This window comes from Caloenas nicobarica, chromosome 22 (genome assembly GCF_036013445.1).
Source record: "Caloenas nicobarica isolate bCalNic1 chromosome 22, bCalNic1.hap1, whole genome shotgun sequence".
NCBI classification, from domain to species: domain Eukaryota; kingdom Metazoa; phylum Chordata; class Aves; order Columbiformes; family Columbidae; genus Caloenas; species Caloenas nicobarica.
Genome location: NC_088266.1, coordinates 5,780,781 through 5,796,624, shown reverse-complemented (window position 1 = coordinate 5,796,624; position 15,844 = coordinate 5,780,781). Strand labels below are relative to the sequence as shown.

Here is a 15,844-nt window from a genome sequence, read left to right as displayed (position 1 = left end):
CATAATTGTGGGTAGCGTGTTCATATTCATTTTTGACAGGTTTACGTGGGAGTTGGCGTATGGAAGTGCATATATGGAAAGGCAAAGCATCGTCAGTGTTTATGAATAACAGCCTAAAAAGGAGAATACTGGTGCCAGTCTGGCCCCATGGTATTTTGAGGAGCGATTGGCACGAGCTTTCCGTGGAGAAGCCCCGTGGGTCGGGCTGGGATCCTGCAGCACGTCCCTGCTCAGCGGGGTGCAGAGATCTTAGGCTTCCATGCACGGCAGAAAGCTGCCGATCTTTGTGTTGAGCAGAGCCCTTCGTGCTGCACTGTGTTACGGTGTTTATTTGCTCAGCAAAAAGATTTCTCTTCTTTCCAGAATCAACATTATACCCTAGCCAAGCCTCACCTGTAAATTCAGCGGGTGGCTTTATTTTCATTCCTTTCTCCGGGTTGGGAGGGTGGCTAAGGGCTCTCTGTGTTGTGACCTCAGCTACAAAAAGCCTAAAGTTTTAATTCTGCATTAAAGATTCAAACTGAAATGTTAATCAGCTTCAGAAAGATTATTTTTAGGACCGCAGCCTTGGATTCCAGTTTGGTAGTTGCAATTTGTCGTGTGATCAGAAGGATGAGAGTTTGGTTTTTTTTCTTTGCATGTCAGCTGTTTGTTGCTGGGTTTGCTGTGTGCATTCTGCAATTTAAACTGTCCTTAAAGGAACTATGTCTCTATTTTACTTAGATTTTCCTAAAAGTGGCTGTCCTCTGCCGCTTGCTTTTGTATTGTAGTAAACAGTCTGATCTTCAGAGATGTTCATAATTCTGCATGGGAGTTTGGCCTGATATTGCCAAGAAAGGTGCAGGGGGTATTTGACAAGTCTGGATCTTCTTCAGAAAGGGCTTCTTCCTCAGGAGCTTTAAAAATGCTTATTTTATGGCTCGTGAAGTCAGGAGAGTGTCTGTGGAGCAGCTGGCTGGCATCAGGGGAGTGTGGCACCACTGTGCAGTTCTGATTTGGCGCTGATCGCAGTGATCAAGTGGGATTATTCTGGGGCTAAAGTATGTTAGGACACGCACTTTGTGGCATGGTACACATGATCTGGAATGAATCTGTAAGGGCCAAACTGCAGTCTCAGCCCTGCATGTCCCCTGTACGTGGCCTTGGAGGATTTGGCCTGCAACTGGTATATCCAGAAAAAGGAGAATTTCCTTGTTAGCCTCATTTTTCTGAGTAGAAAGGAAAAAATCTAGCTAATTCTGGAGATTAAGTCTTTCACAGGTGTGTGTGATGCAATCAAAATGCGAGTGCATGCAACGCTATCAAACCCGGTGTTTAATATCCAGTTGCCTAAATGCTTGTGAGTCAGAGTCATGAGAGGTTTGTGAGGTTCACTGGGAATTCTTGGTATGGATCCAGTGTATATTCTGAGGCAGCAAACGGCTCGGCAGAGGGATGGGAGTGAGGGTGAGCCCAAAGAATCCTTGGTCTTTGGGCTAAGATCCTCTTTGGAGGAAAACAAGAAACCAGGAGGGTAACCAGGAGCAGAAACAGGGGAGGTGTGAGAGGGTGAGCAAGGCTGGATTTGGGAAATGCACGAATACCAATTTGTGCCGAGTAGGGTGGTAGCAAAGTCAGAGGATCCAGACACAATTCCAGGAAGCCAGAGGAAGGAGGAGGGGCTGTTGCCAACAGTGATTGTTTCATTTAGTAATTAGTTCTTACATCTCCTCTAAGCCAAATAAAGCAGAGGATGTGAGCTGCTGAAAACTGTTCCCCCCTCCCCTTCCCCACACATCCACACCCTTTTTTGCACATACTCTTTCTAAGTGAAGACGGAATTGATGTGAGATTTGATCGTGGGGAGTTTGCTCACGGTGCAGAGCGGGTGCTGGGGGGTGTGCAGGGGTGTGGGGTCTTCTCACCACCAGTCACTGATGTGCTGGGTGACCTTGGATGAGTTGTTCCCCTGTGTTCTTCTTTTACCTTCCTTTTACCTGGTAGATGCATTTGAAGGATGAACTAAAGGATCCAGCATCTTGTGCACCAAGATTTTTCTGGAGTACGGTGAAGAGGAAAATGTCACAAGTCTCTGAACAGTGAAGAAAAATCTGTCTCCTTTGCAAAGGAGAATCGTGTACAGCTTTGCAAATGGCTCTGCAGACAGGTGTTTGCTTGCTCTCTTCTCCCTGACTCAGGAGGGCTCATAACCCGGGTTAAGCAGAAGATTGTACGTGCTGGAATAAAACCTGCCTGCGTTCCAACCTCACCAGCAATTGCAGAGGAACCGGGTTGCCAGGAGGCAGGACGTGACCTAGGAGACAAATATCCCCTCTCTGCAGGGAAGCTCTAACTAAGAGGGCAGGGGGGATGCGTTTGTTGGTATCAGACGGTCTTTGTTCTTATTATGAAGCAGTAAGTCAGGTAACGACTGTGTTTGAGAGCGCTGGTGTCGTATCTCCGCAGTGGAACACGTCAGGTACCAACAGAAAAACGTGGCAGGAGGTCTCTGGCAGATCGAGAGCATCACCTCTTCTTCCTCGCCGTGCTGCTTGGCTTGAGCCTGGCTTGTGAACCCGTCACTTAGGGCCTTAAGACCTTAAGCTGCTGTGTATATGAGTTCCTAATGAAGCAGACAACAGCACGGCTGTCTCTCTGCCCTTGCTTCTAAGGTCTTGTAGAACAAAAGACGTCTTCTTGAATACAAAGTTGTCCTTGGACTGAAGCATGTGGCTGCAACCATTCCCGTTCCTTTCTTGCCTTCCCTCCATTGCTTCTGCTTCCCGAGAACAGAAAGGAGCTGCGTCTTTACTACAAATAATGATTTGTAAAGCAGTGATATTTGAAATTAGTGGCTGCTGCTGTCTTTGATGTTCTTGGCACTGCTGATTCCTCCCCAAAGCAAGCTGGGAATTAGTCTGTCATTCTCTTGCCTCATAGCTCAGGGCTATATTTAGTAGATCAAGTTGCAACAGATCCGAAAGTCGTTCCCTTCAGCTGCAGCAGAAGGCTCATGCGGGGATGGAGCGCGTTGTTTTGTAAGCGGTGACTTCAGCGCTCTGGTTTTCCACCACCAGGACACCCGAACCAGTCCGTGCAGTCTTGCAGGGATGTCCTGACTGCCACCAAACGGGTCAGTTTTGGAAAGACCCCCAAGCCTTTGCTCTGGAGAGAACCTCACAATCTGTGTGTTTTCATTGCTTGACTTCAGCCTAAATCTTAGAGCTTGGTGCAGAAGTTCTGCATACGCTTTCTGGGATGCAGTAAGTCGTGTTTCCTTGTTGGGTGGGAGGAAAACAGATCCTGTCATTTAAAATGTGCAGCTGTCAAGATGAAATTATTGCAGCGCCTTTATTTGCTGGTCCTGCAGTTGGATCTTTGCTGAATGAGTGTTCTCTCCAGGATTCTGTGGAATGCAAAAGGTAATGTGTGAATTCAAGCCAGCCCGTTGGGGCTGGAGATCCATGCGAATCCTGAAATGTCTGCACACAGTTTACAGCTCCAGAATTACAAGTCTGAGAGCCTCATTGAATTGTCAAAGGTATTTAAAGCACTGAGTGTCTGTCGGTTTCAATGGAGTTTACTCATCATTGTCTCCTTAGAGTCCAAGTGTAAGTGACTAAAAATAATAATGAAATCACATCATCTGTTTCCTGTTGCCAAAAGGTGAATGGAGGACAGATGCATTAGGAGTTCAATGAGTATTTTAAAATGTTTTTCTTTGCAATGATAGGAAGGGGGTAAAGCCTGTCTGATATTGTAGGGCTAGCCTTTAACAATGCGAATAAATGTAGAGAAAGAAGAGAATGTTCCTCCTTTTAAAAAATAGATTATAATGTGCAAATGTAGGTGTTAGTGGTGGTATTATTTATGCCTCATTTTCCAGAAGTAAGATGGAAAGAACCTCTTGGTCCATTTGCTCTCCTCTCTTCTCCTTCCTGAGCATTTTTCCCCCCTCATAATATGACAGTGTTTCATGCATAGTCAGTTGCTTTGTGGCTATTGTGGTTTTTTTACACAGCAACAAGGAAGACAACAACATAAATAAAGGAAAATGTGGTTGAGGAACCACACATTTTTATTGAGTTTGACTAGACTTCAGGTTGGCTTGTTTAAAGCTTAGAGATTGTCAAACCAAATTGTCCCTCTTCCCATATTGAGGACTGGAGGCCAGGAATTTGTTTCTATTTCAAGAGGAGTGTGTGGCCGGTGAGAACGGGAGGAGAGCTGGAGCTGCTGGAGAAGGTGAGATGCTGCCCCCAGTGCCTGGGGAAGGTGCCGTGTTTTGGCTCCAAATCCAGGCTCAGAAATGGAGATAATTGTCCTTTCTTTGGCCTTCACTTGTGGTCGGTGATCTCTGACACAGGGGGATTTTAATCTCCATCAGCTCTTTAAAAATTGTGATGAGATATAAGACTCCGAAGTGGGGAAAATACTTGTAATTACTTTTGCGCCAACCAGTTTGGGATGGTTGTCTGGAAAGGTGCTCTTCTACCCTTTATTTTCACTTGCTTCCTTCGTTCTAATAGTCACGTATTCTTTAAAGACTTGCTGATACCAACATTTTTGTGAAAATTTGTATTTTTCCTGGGCCATTTAAGAAAATGACTGTCCTTTCTGATCTGATGTCATTTCAGACTCTTGATTTTTCTTCCTATTGTGCTTTGTTTTTTTCTTTTTCCAGAGTGGTAAAGGAGGAGATCTCAGACGACAATGCAAAGCTCCCGTGCTTCAATGGAAGAGTGGTGTCCTGGGTACGTTGGCTCATGTCTGTGGATGTTTTTGATACACCGGGCGCAGCAGCAGGGTAGTTGGTACATGGATCCTGATTTTTTAGAGGTGTCTTGAATCTCAAATTACATGGAAGCAAAGGCTTAACATTTCATTACGTCTGATTCTTTAGGTGAAGAACAAGCTCAATTTCCCTTTCTCCCTTAGGTGAAATAATGTTAGTTTGATGATAAATAATGAAATAGGTTTTTTTCTTCTCAATGCCAACCCAGGAACTTAACACCCAAGGATCAGTTCGGTCTGAGCCGCTAATCAGGTCTCTAACAGTGGGAATGGTGCCGTTGCAAAGATCTAAAAGGAAAATTGAGATGTGTTCCTTAAAATGAATTGTTTCAGAGAATTAGTACCGCGGAGCTTTCTGTGAGCGCTGAACCAGCGCAGGCTCCGCACAGACTCACCAGCAAGTGCCATAACGCATTAAAAACCCATTGACTGCAGCTGAGGCAGAGACGGCACAGATTGTCGCAGGTAGTATGGGCAGATATATCGCTTCAAAAGACTCGGCCTCTTTCCTGCCTTCCCACCTATCAGCTTGTTTCCAAATTTCTAAGCGCACCCCCCGAGCGTGGGTGCAGTTTGTAGCTCTGTTAGAAATCACGCGGAGCATCTTGTGCGGATGGTGCTGACAAGGGCTTCTGCTCGCTCTGCTGAACAATCAGCTGCAACATCTGGGGCTGACCTGCCTTATGAATTGCAAATTACTTTTTCCACACTAACACCCATAAAATTGCAGTGCTTATCTGCCTCTATTTGCTGCTAATTACTGGAGGAGTTTTATGTAAATCGTACTGTAAGTTAATTGTTTGCAGTTTTGAAGCCTTTAATACCTGCTCACTGGAACTTAACAGATAATTGCATACATATATTTTAGGGCTAGAAAAGTTGTTCTTTACCTTTTGGAAAAACTGGGTTTTGGGCAGATCTGTTTCCTTTTCTGTTTATAACATGATGTGCCTGAGCTTTCTTTGTCTGCTGTGTTATAAAATGTGCCTCAGCTGGTAGCGGACAGCTTGGGATTCTTTCACAAAACCATCTGTGATAATTGTCATCCTCACTGTAAATTACTGCAATATATATCTGTGTATTTCACATTGAGATGACGTATTTAAATGCCCCGCACCTTCTCTTGACTGATGCCGTGGCTACTTTGAGGTTTACATTTAGAAATTTGGGATTTTCATCCTTTTTAATGACATTTGAATCCTTCCATTTGTCGTAGGTAGGAACTTTGATCCTGTCATATGCAGGACTGATTTCCATAGAGGAAAACATTCAAGGGGGGATATACGAGTCTTTAGTTGTTGCTTATTCCTGCTGCGCTGGGAACCCAATATACAGCTAGATTAGTGTTGAATTAGAATCACTGCTCCTAATTAACTATTTAAACCTCCTCCCCATCCCTCCTGTTCTGCTTGTTTTTCTCCTCTGCGTCTTAGATCTTGCCCTTTTGCTTTCGGGGTAGTTCGTTTGTTTGGTTTTTAGGACTAAATAATTTAGGACAGATGGCTACTACTTACTAGATTTCCTTTTCAGTGGTTGACCTTGAGGTTTTTGAACAATATGGAGACTGGCGTTAATTGTATGGCACGAGTTCTTCATCTAGTCGTTATTGCTGTAAACGCATTTACACAAACACATCTTGTGCAAAAAGCAGCTGGTATGTATGCCTGTTCTGCTACCACATACATACACATAAAACATAGGATACAATTTTTCTCAGGGGATAATTTCTTCTGAGTTCTTTGGGACTGCTTACCCGAGTGAAATCATTAGTGCATTTTTGTTGGGTTTTTTAAATTTTTTTTTCAGGTTCGGGTCCTTATTGGGCAGTTTGGAAAAACAGCTTGCGCGGAAGAGAATACGTTACCTTCAGGCTTTTTGCAAAAGCTTAAAATGTTTTTGTGTTCCGTTTGCACGGCGCAGGGCCGGGCTCCCGGTGAAGCTGGGAATGTGGGAAGGATCGGCTTGTGGTTGCTGCCCAGCGGCCTCTGCCAGCAGCGCACGGAGTCGCTTGGCTGTTACCGCCGGTTTTTAGGAAGGTTTTGCAACATCTGGGACCGATTCCCTGCGCGGCTGCTGGGCATGTGCACTGTCTGCTATTGGCTGGCACTGATGTCAGCGCCTGGTGTCAGTCTCTCTCTTTTTATGTTTTTTTTCTTCTCTATTATCTGGGTGCCAACAGATAACACTTGTCCTGTTTGTACGTAAGCTTTTCAGACACTGTATTTGCAATTGCAGTTAAAATTGTTGAGTGGAACCATTTAGTCTTCTACCATCTGTGATAAATCACAGATAGAATTGATGGCTTTGACACCCAGCCTGCATCTTTCTGTCTGTGAATACTGAAGAAAGTCGCCCTTTACCTGGCAGCCACACTTTGCTTAAAGTTCTTCATTTTAACCTACTATAGCTGCTGATTGCCAGGCTATATATCCTGTATTCTCTGAGTGCTCTTGGTCCAAGGTTGGAACAAACGCCAAACGAATATACTGTAGTTTTCAGCAGGAAAAAAGGAGGAAGCCTAATCTACCCAGCACAGACAATTTCTCGTTACTAAAATAAACATCACATTCCTGATGGGCTTTTGCAGCCTTCAAGCAACGTGGAGTCCTCTTGCCTTTGACAGAATTTCTCATCAGCGAGTCCTTTTGTGCGACGGGTCCTTCGGGAACAGCCTTCGCGTGGATAATGGGCCGTGTCTCTGAAGCTTGGACTTGGGATTTGAGACGCCTGTGACTTTATAGGAAGTAATTACTTTCAACTTGTAGGTGAATGTGGCTGTTCTGAAGTCGCTGTCGAAAATACAAATGGCTCTTTTTGGGGTATTTCTTTAGTTAATATCAGTCCCTCACCTCTCCCCGAGCTGAGAAATACCAAGAGCTGCTGCTGCTCTCAGTAACAGTGAGAATTTAAATATTGGAGTTTTCATGCTGGTAGACTACTAAATATTGAGCCAGATGAGAATATGAGGGCAGAGCGTACCAATGTTCGCTCTTTCCCCTTCCCAGACTGTTTCTTGTTGTCTGGTGTCTTTAGCCGAGAACAGACTGATTCCTGGAGCTGACTTAATGTGATACGTTTCCTCCACTTCCTGGGAAAGACTTAATAGTGAGTATGATGGTAGCACCTCCGTTTAAAAAACCAGCATTCAATATGATGGAATGAACCGAAGCAACGGTTGCAATTAGTTCCACACTTCTTTATTAACTTATTCCATGTGCAGCACACAGACGACATCCCCGGTTCGCGCTGAGCTGCAGCCCTTTGGGGTGGAACCCGCCAGCTGTTCTCCAGCCACAGGCACGTTCTCCAACACAGAACACGGCACGAGGGAAGAAATGGATTGAAATGCTGCTGCCGGTCACAGCTGTGGGGGAAGCTGGATGGGCGAAATATAATTATTGGGGCTGGCTCCTGGCCAGGGAGCTGGGGTTAACGCGGCTTTTCCTGCCAAAACACCCTGAGAGGTCTGTAACGCCGCAGCCCAATAGTGCGTTATCTTCTCCGTTTGAAGTGCTATAATAGGGGAGAGTTTTATTCCTACTGTAGCTTGTCAAAGGAAAGGACACAGTTTATCTTAAAGCTTATAGGATACGTAATGATAGGATAGCTTATAGGCTACTTAATGGTTTACAGAATGTTACTCGTTAGAAGAAATGAGGAGCTCCCAGCAAACCGAAGGCATTTTGTGAGGTGTCTGGAGATGGTCAGGGCTGCAAACTCGCTGCGCAGCTCCAGCCGAGGCCGGTGTTGCGCTGTGTTAGGTGTTACACGGCCTTTCTCATCTTGCCTACACCCAGTTTCTTTTTTTTCTTTCTTCTTTTTTTGTCCCTTGGTCTTATTTTGTTAGTGAAAGCACTGGCACAGCGATTCCTCAGGGGATGAGCCCAGCTCAGAGATACTCTTGCACCTCCATAATGCCAACACGCTTTCTAAACACCTCCTATTAACTTCCCCACCTGAAAGAAAGAGACCTTAATTGTTAAGTTATTAGGAAAGCTCATGTTGCTCATGTTGTTTTTCCCTTCAGTTTTTCCCCTGTTGCTCTTGCTTTGGTGATAAGAGAGTTTGAATAATGCAGCTGACTCCGTGTGGTGCTGGAGAGCTGGTTTGTCTTCAGGCGGTTCCTTTTTGACAGTCTGTGTGTTTGCCTTCTCATGTTTATTGTATATGCTCCTAGGAGTAAATACACGGCATCCTGAACACCAGTCTCCTCCGATCCTCTTCGCTCTCCTGCTCCATCCCCATCTTTAGCAGCCAGCACCTCTCTGATGATTATATTAGAATTAGTCCTTGATAAATTAACCAATTATAGTTGGAATCTTATGTGGGGCTAGTTTTTCCACAGCTAAAAATAGAGGGAAGCCAAGACCTTGTTTCCACTTAGTGCAAAGTAATAAACTATATCATTATTTGAGCATTTCTTTAATTAAAGACCTTGTAATCATATTGTTTAAAGAGACTTGGCAGAGTGATGAGATGTCTCAGGGGGCTGGTAATAGGACATAAACCTTTTCACCTCTGGGTCACTAGGTCAGGTCTAACTTGTGTTGTGTGTGGTCGGTGGGCTGTTGAAATAATGAGTCGTTTTAACTTCCTTTGGGCAGTTTTGTTTTGTTTCTCCCCCCCCCATTCTTGCCAAAACATTCAAAATAAAGCAAGGAAAGCATGCAACTAGATTAATCCATACAACACTAAGACCTTCCTTTCCTCTAGTGTCCCTTAGATCTTCCAAAATATTTAGCAAAGCAGCGGCTGAGCCCCTTCCGTCAGCGCGGAGAAACCCGTACGAACGTGTGTAATTGTGGTTTTGTGTCGACAGCTGGTCCTGGCCGAAAGCTCCCACTCTGACACGGGCTCCCAGTGCACCGAGAGCCACGCGGACCTTCCGCCACCCATCGAGAGAACAGGCGGCATTGGGGACTCCCGGCCTCCGTCTTTCCAGTAAGAGCAAGTTGTCTTTTTTCCAAATTTTAAAGCAAAAAATCTAATTCCTGCCTCTTTCTTCCCCACATTTCTCCCCGCTGCTCCAAACCAGGTATTTGTTGTTATTGTTAGAAAAATAATATACTTGTTAGAGCTGAGGAATTTAAAAGGGAAATGGGAAGGAAGAAAAAAAACCCCGCTGTCATTGTTGGAATGAAATACATATTCTATATATCTCATTTTGAAACCCATTGTGGAAGAGTTAAGTAGAGAGGTAGCTTTCCAGCGTGTATAGATGACAGCCGTTTATTACTGCGTTATGTATAATTATGTAGTATGCAGAGCCAGCAGGACACTGATATCAAGAGCGAAAATTAGCATGAGGAATAATGTCTCCTCCACGTGCGTACGAGCAGCTTGAACTGTGTGTAGCCAGACTGGGAGGCGTCAAATTTAATGGTAACCATGTTATTTCCCAGTACGTGTGCAGAGCCCCTCTATATCCTCACAATGCCTTCATTTTCAGGGAATTTACACAAGGAAGATCTAAAGCAGGACCCGGTTCTAGCCGTGATCTCGGTATACGTTTGGAAAAGGAAATGTGGTTTCATTTGCCTGGTGTCACGTGTGTCCGTTGCTTTCTGGGGTGTCTGTAGCCTGGAAGAGCCCATAGTGTTGTGGTTTAGTCTTTTACAGATAAGTATCTTCTAGAGGGGACAAGAAATCTTGGGAAATACTAACCCTGCCCAAAACTGTGTGACTTCCAAGGGCTTTACTGCCCTCGTGCGTTCATAAATTCCTTGACGTTGGCTGGAGACGCCTGTACGAGCGCAGTCACGTGCCCTGCAAATATCACTAGTGCTTTGTCTTCCCGACCTACACCTCCATGGAATAGCTGCAAGATCAAACTTGATCTAAAAGAATAATTACACTGGAAGTTAGGCACAAGTCTGTGTTTGTGGCTCCACTCGCTGCTGCCAACTGCGTGTGCTCAGACCAGTGAAATTTAAGCTGTGCTGATGCACCTGCTAAAAATCTTTCTGTATCTCTTGACGTCAGGCAGCTGCAAGTTTCCAGAACTTGAATCGTGACTGCACTTCTCTTCTGATCGCTTAGAATTCTCCAGCAATTTTTGAAAACGATGTTTCCTGGGATTTTGGGGTGGTGACTCTGCAGTAGTGTGTTCAGTGCCATTTCTGCACACTGTCTCCTTGAATAATATTTCCCTTTAAGAGCTCAGTAGTGCAACCCTGTAACCGTCACAGCTGTAATTCAGTATTGCTCTGTACTCACATATCACCTCCCCTTCTGTAAGGGTGGCTTGGCTTCTTGCTTCCTAAATCCCTGAGATTTTTTTTAATGACACTCAAACTACCAGAGATCTGTCATCTCCTGTCCTTCTGCAGCGTTGATTGGGCAATTATTTATAGAAGAGCTGAGCTTGGTGTTGTATAGTTGTACAAACAGAAATGTTGCTGAACAGCGAAGAATACAAGAAATAGATGGAGCAGAGAGGTGGATTGAAGTGCCTCAGCAGCGGTAGAGCAAACAAGTCAGCTGTGAGGTTCCTTTACACCCTTCGTTAGAGTGCAAATCACCTTTTCTGGCCGGGTTTCGCCTCGGAAACTATTAATATCTAGTGCTGGGAATTATGGCAGTAGTCATTGGTCACTAGATGGTGCTGCTGGGATGTCCCAAAGCCTGGCGGGACACCCCAAATCAGGGGACTGTCACCCTCCTTCCCTTTTCAGTTGTACGGGACTGAGACAAGAAACGCGAACGTACACGTGACAACACTTAAACGCATATATGTGCATTTTGGTAGCTTAAATGTGCAGTCAGGTGTTTTCTGATTTCCCAATTTCTGTGGCGGGCATGTCAGGACATTTCGTTAATGCGAAGAAGGCATGTGGGCGTGCAGAGGATTTTCAGCCGTCCTCTCCAAGGTCCCGCTACACACATGTGCTCACACAGGCACAGTTCTGGGTCCAGCTGCCACAGAAGCCCATGGCACCAGTTGGTAGTTTAATTCCCTGCTTAAAATATGTACTCCGGACTCCTGGAATTCTAGGAAAAATATATTGATGCTGATGCCTCGGTTTAAGTATAATGATGGCCATTATGCACCTTTTTCTTGTGGCAGGTTTTTCAATGTCACGATGATACCACTTGTGCAAACAGCGCTGTGTCTTGGGGGCTGGACATTGAACGGGTTTTTCACCCCTCGGGTAGTTTTGGGAGGAGCAGGTCAGGCTGGGGGAGCTTGCAGGGCTGCAGCTGATCTGCGTTATAGTTCTCTGGCTTCCAAACCAACAACGTGCTCGCGACTGCAACTGTTTTTATCAAAAAGAAAGAAAGAGATGACTCCACTGTTTCTTCCTTTTTGTTCTCTAACAGCCCAAATGCTGCCAGCAGCCGGGATGGCCTGGACAATGACACGGGAACAGAGTCGGTTATTAGTCACCGGCGGGACAGACATCGACGGAGAAATAGAGAAGGGCATGAGGATGGTGAGTCCTGTTTCATTTTCCCCTTTTTTCACTTAGGAAGAACAATTTTTCTGATAACCATTCAGAGCAACAACTACTTCTGCATGAATGCTGCCGAAGAGAAGTGTGTCTGCATTCCTGTGCGCTTTCAAGGACTATTATTATTTTAATGGAATAATTTGATGATTGCTTTGAAACTCTTTGAAGCTCAGCATTTTCTAAGAGGTCTGGACAACTTACAGTGTAGTGGTGGGGAGATGAATTTTTATGATATACAGAACTTTCTGTAGCATTAGAAGATTTTATGAGTTCGGAGAGGAATAACAACACCCAGTGCTGAGCTCCACACTGTCATGGTGAGGCAGTTTCCATTATTCAAGTTTGTTAATTTAAGGTAAAACACATTATCTGGATGATGTGTTGGGAGTTTGCGGTGTAGACCATTTGGGAGTCTTAGTATTTTGACATTGCAAGATCTGAGCCAAAATCCTCTGAAATAATTTCTGTTGTTTTCTCTAGGATCAGTGGTGGTATTTTATGCTGGTATAACTATAGCACATTGGCTCTGAAGATCTTTTTTTATACATAAGTACACATAAACTACAGAACTTCTCTGTACATCAAAGTAAGCTTGTTTTTTTTCATTTGTTGCCAGACAAGAATTTCCAGGCTTAATTAGGAATTAATAGGTGCCACCCATTGCATTTAAAATGGTCCAGAATATGGAATACTTGGGCCCAAGCGATGCCATCACAGGCTTTATTCACAGCTCCACCCACTAAAGTATTTGCCTCCAGTTAGAAAACCAGAAGTTGTATATACACTATGGGTTAGAAACAGGTGGTTTTCTATTCATTGAACCTTTCCGACTTGTAATACCTGGCTTAGTGAATGAAAATTCTGCAGCAGCTGGAGCAGAGAGCTGCTTTCACCTGATCGTGACTGCAGATTCCTTTGGGAAATCACAGAAGGAGGATCTTCTAACACTGTTGTGTTAAAAACCTGTTACAGGAAGAATGCTAAAAGATGATTTTGTTTTTCATATTAATTTAAACTAATGCCAATACCTGTTTTGCCACAGACAGAGAGCTGGATGTTGAATGGCTGGTCTAGGACTGAAACTAGTTCATACTTTTCCCTTTAGATAGAATTGGGATAAAATTTCCTTCTTCTCTTGTCAGTCTAAGGCAAGACCATGTCACTCAGTCGTGCAAACATTACCTGTCTCGGAACAATTTAGGTTTCCTACCTGGAGCAGGTGATACATATGAGCAAGAGGCGAGTTTTGTTAATGTACATAAAGCAAGGACAACTGCTGTGTCATCTTAGTCTCATGAAATATGCTATTTAATGTCTCTAGTGTTTCTGCGGTCATTATATTTAACTTAAAAAGAACCCAAAGCCGCCAGTGTGTTATTTTTAGTTGAAATGGGGGAACAGTTCTAGGAAAAGGGGGACAAGGGTGGAGGAAGGAGTGAGGTTGTGACACCTGCTCCACAGCTGTTCCAGGGGCAGGAGCCATGTGCTCACTTGCCATTATGAAATGATGGTAAATCCTCCTTTCCCTGCAGAAAGAAGAAAATGCAGTGAGAGTGTTTGATCTTGTCCTGTAGAGACTTGTGTAAATAATACTGAAACTACAGCTCTGGTCGCTCAGAGAGAGGCAGGATGAGGGATCTTCACCGCAGCGCTGTGTTACTCACAGGTTGTTCCATAGGTATAATATTATTACACAGCGTAGCCAAGGCACAGGCACATCACTGCCGGCTCACCAAGCCGTACAATAACGTGTACCGCATGCTCTTTGTAACTGTTTGAGCTCATTATTGGGATAAAGTGAATGACAAAGAATTACCCACCCCGACAATGAGGATATCCCTGGATGCTCTACAAAGGGAAAGAAGTACTTGTTCCACAAGAAAAGATGAACGGTGTATTATAGGCTTCATTTCAAACAAGGTGAAGGGAGAAAAGGTGCTAATGAGGCATTTGGGAACTGCAGAGATGTAGACGCGTTGAGCTAAAACCTGGAGAGGTCAAGCAAAAACTTACTGCACCGAACGCCGATCGCTGTGGAACTGACAGGTTGAACAGGACGAGGTTGCAAGAGGAAAGAGGTTTTACTCTGGTACTGCTGTGTATTCTTAGTGAGGTTAATACAGTGAACTGGCTGAGAAAATGAGCCCTGTCAGCTAAGTGTGGACAAAGTTACCTTCTCTGTGTGTGTGTGTATATATATATATATATATCTGTATTTTAAGATATAATATTGCTTATATTGTGGAGGCTACATATGCAGAGAAACAATGTTTTTTGAGAGGCTTTGTATTCAAAGAGGCATTTGTATGAATTGGGGAATAAATCTTTTCCTGATCACCTTTCACACTAATTAGTAGCAAATGTATCTTTGGTATTAGCTTCATATAAAATCAGTCTGAAAGAGCTGAGCTGTCAGTATGTCAGAGCTCCACTTGCTCTCTTAAAGCAACAAAATCCTTGTTTCAACACCGAGTTTGCTTTGGGATGAACCTCACTGTTGTGCAGCCAGCTGAAAAATGCCCAGTAATGATAATGGTCAAGAAAATCTGACTCTGATAGGGCTGTACTGCCCAGACAAGGTGCTGCAGCTGTGGGGACAGCAACATGTAGCACAGTCGAGGGAAAGGTGGTTTTATGGGTGAGATATTAATAGAATTCATCAAGGAACGTTGTTTAACGTTTCTGTGCTGCTGAGCCTATCCAGACCAAACTCAAATTGTGTTTTCTGCTGCTTTTGCAAGATTTTCGTATGTCCCTTCCTATTGACGTCAGCTTCTCATGGCCATTCTAACTGATGGTGTGATACCGTTGTAATCCTTGTTCATGCTGCGATTTCTGCCTCGATGCCCATGGACTGAACCACAGACAAATGCAAAAGTTGGGAAAAAGGGAGGTGGGTGGGCGGGCCAGCCAGGGCAGTCAGTTTTCCAGCTGCTGAATGAAATCACGTCCTGCAAAGAGCTTGGTTTTGGCATAAAGAACCTCCTGCAGAGTTGTCTGCGCTGTCGGTGTGAATGTCCTGCTACTCACAGTGCCATTTCTTCCTTGCTCTTCCTCTTCGCCCAGTAATAGTCCATTTATTTTGTTTCGACAGTCCCTCGGATCAACGGCCATCCGAAACTGGACCGACACCGTGAGCACCCTCCTGGCTACGACAGCTCTTCGACCATGATGAGCAGTGAGCTGGAGTCCAGCAGCTTCATTGACTCTGATGACGATGACAACACAAGCAGGTAGGGGGGGCATGATAAGCCAATACATTTCTTGGATTCCAAACACCCGTTTTTAAAGATGTAAATTCAATCAGAACTCGTATTCTTCCCTTTCCTGGCTGCATTCTCTGAACGCTTTCTTTAGCGCTTTTGTTCATCCAAATGAGCTGTGAAAACCCATCGTGGATTTCTGTTAATTGTCAGAGAACAAGATTGCAGATCTCTAGTGGTTCATAGAGATCTGTAGCTAGAATAAATAAGATGTAATGTAATTTTCTTAAATTCTAGCTGGAATGGAAACAGCGAAGAACAACTAATCTTGAAGATACTTAAACTTCTGCTATGTTTACAGATTATTAGCTTACCAAACTCAGCGGATCTATTTGGTCTTGCAGTCAGTCACAGCTT

At 44.3% G+C, this 15,844-nt stretch overlaps 1 protein-coding gene across 1 annotated transcript in view; it reads left to right on the top strand.

The window, feature by feature from the left end:
* The window catches only part of DVL1 (dishevelled segment polarity protein 1), a 52,583-nt gene that overhangs the window by 17,650 nt on the left and 19,089 nt on the right, over positions 1-15,844 (top strand). The window contains exons 2-5 of the mRNA XM_065650184.1: positions 4,664-4,733; positions 9,593-9,714; positions 12,094-12,206; positions 15,319-15,457. Of these exons, the coding sequence (XP_065506256.1) occupies positions 4,664-4,733; positions 9,593-9,714; positions 12,094-12,206; positions 15,319-15,457 (444 nt within the window). The remainder of the gene's footprint in view (positions 1-4,663; positions 4,734-9,592; positions 9,715-12,093; positions 12,207-15,318; positions 15,458-15,844) is intronic.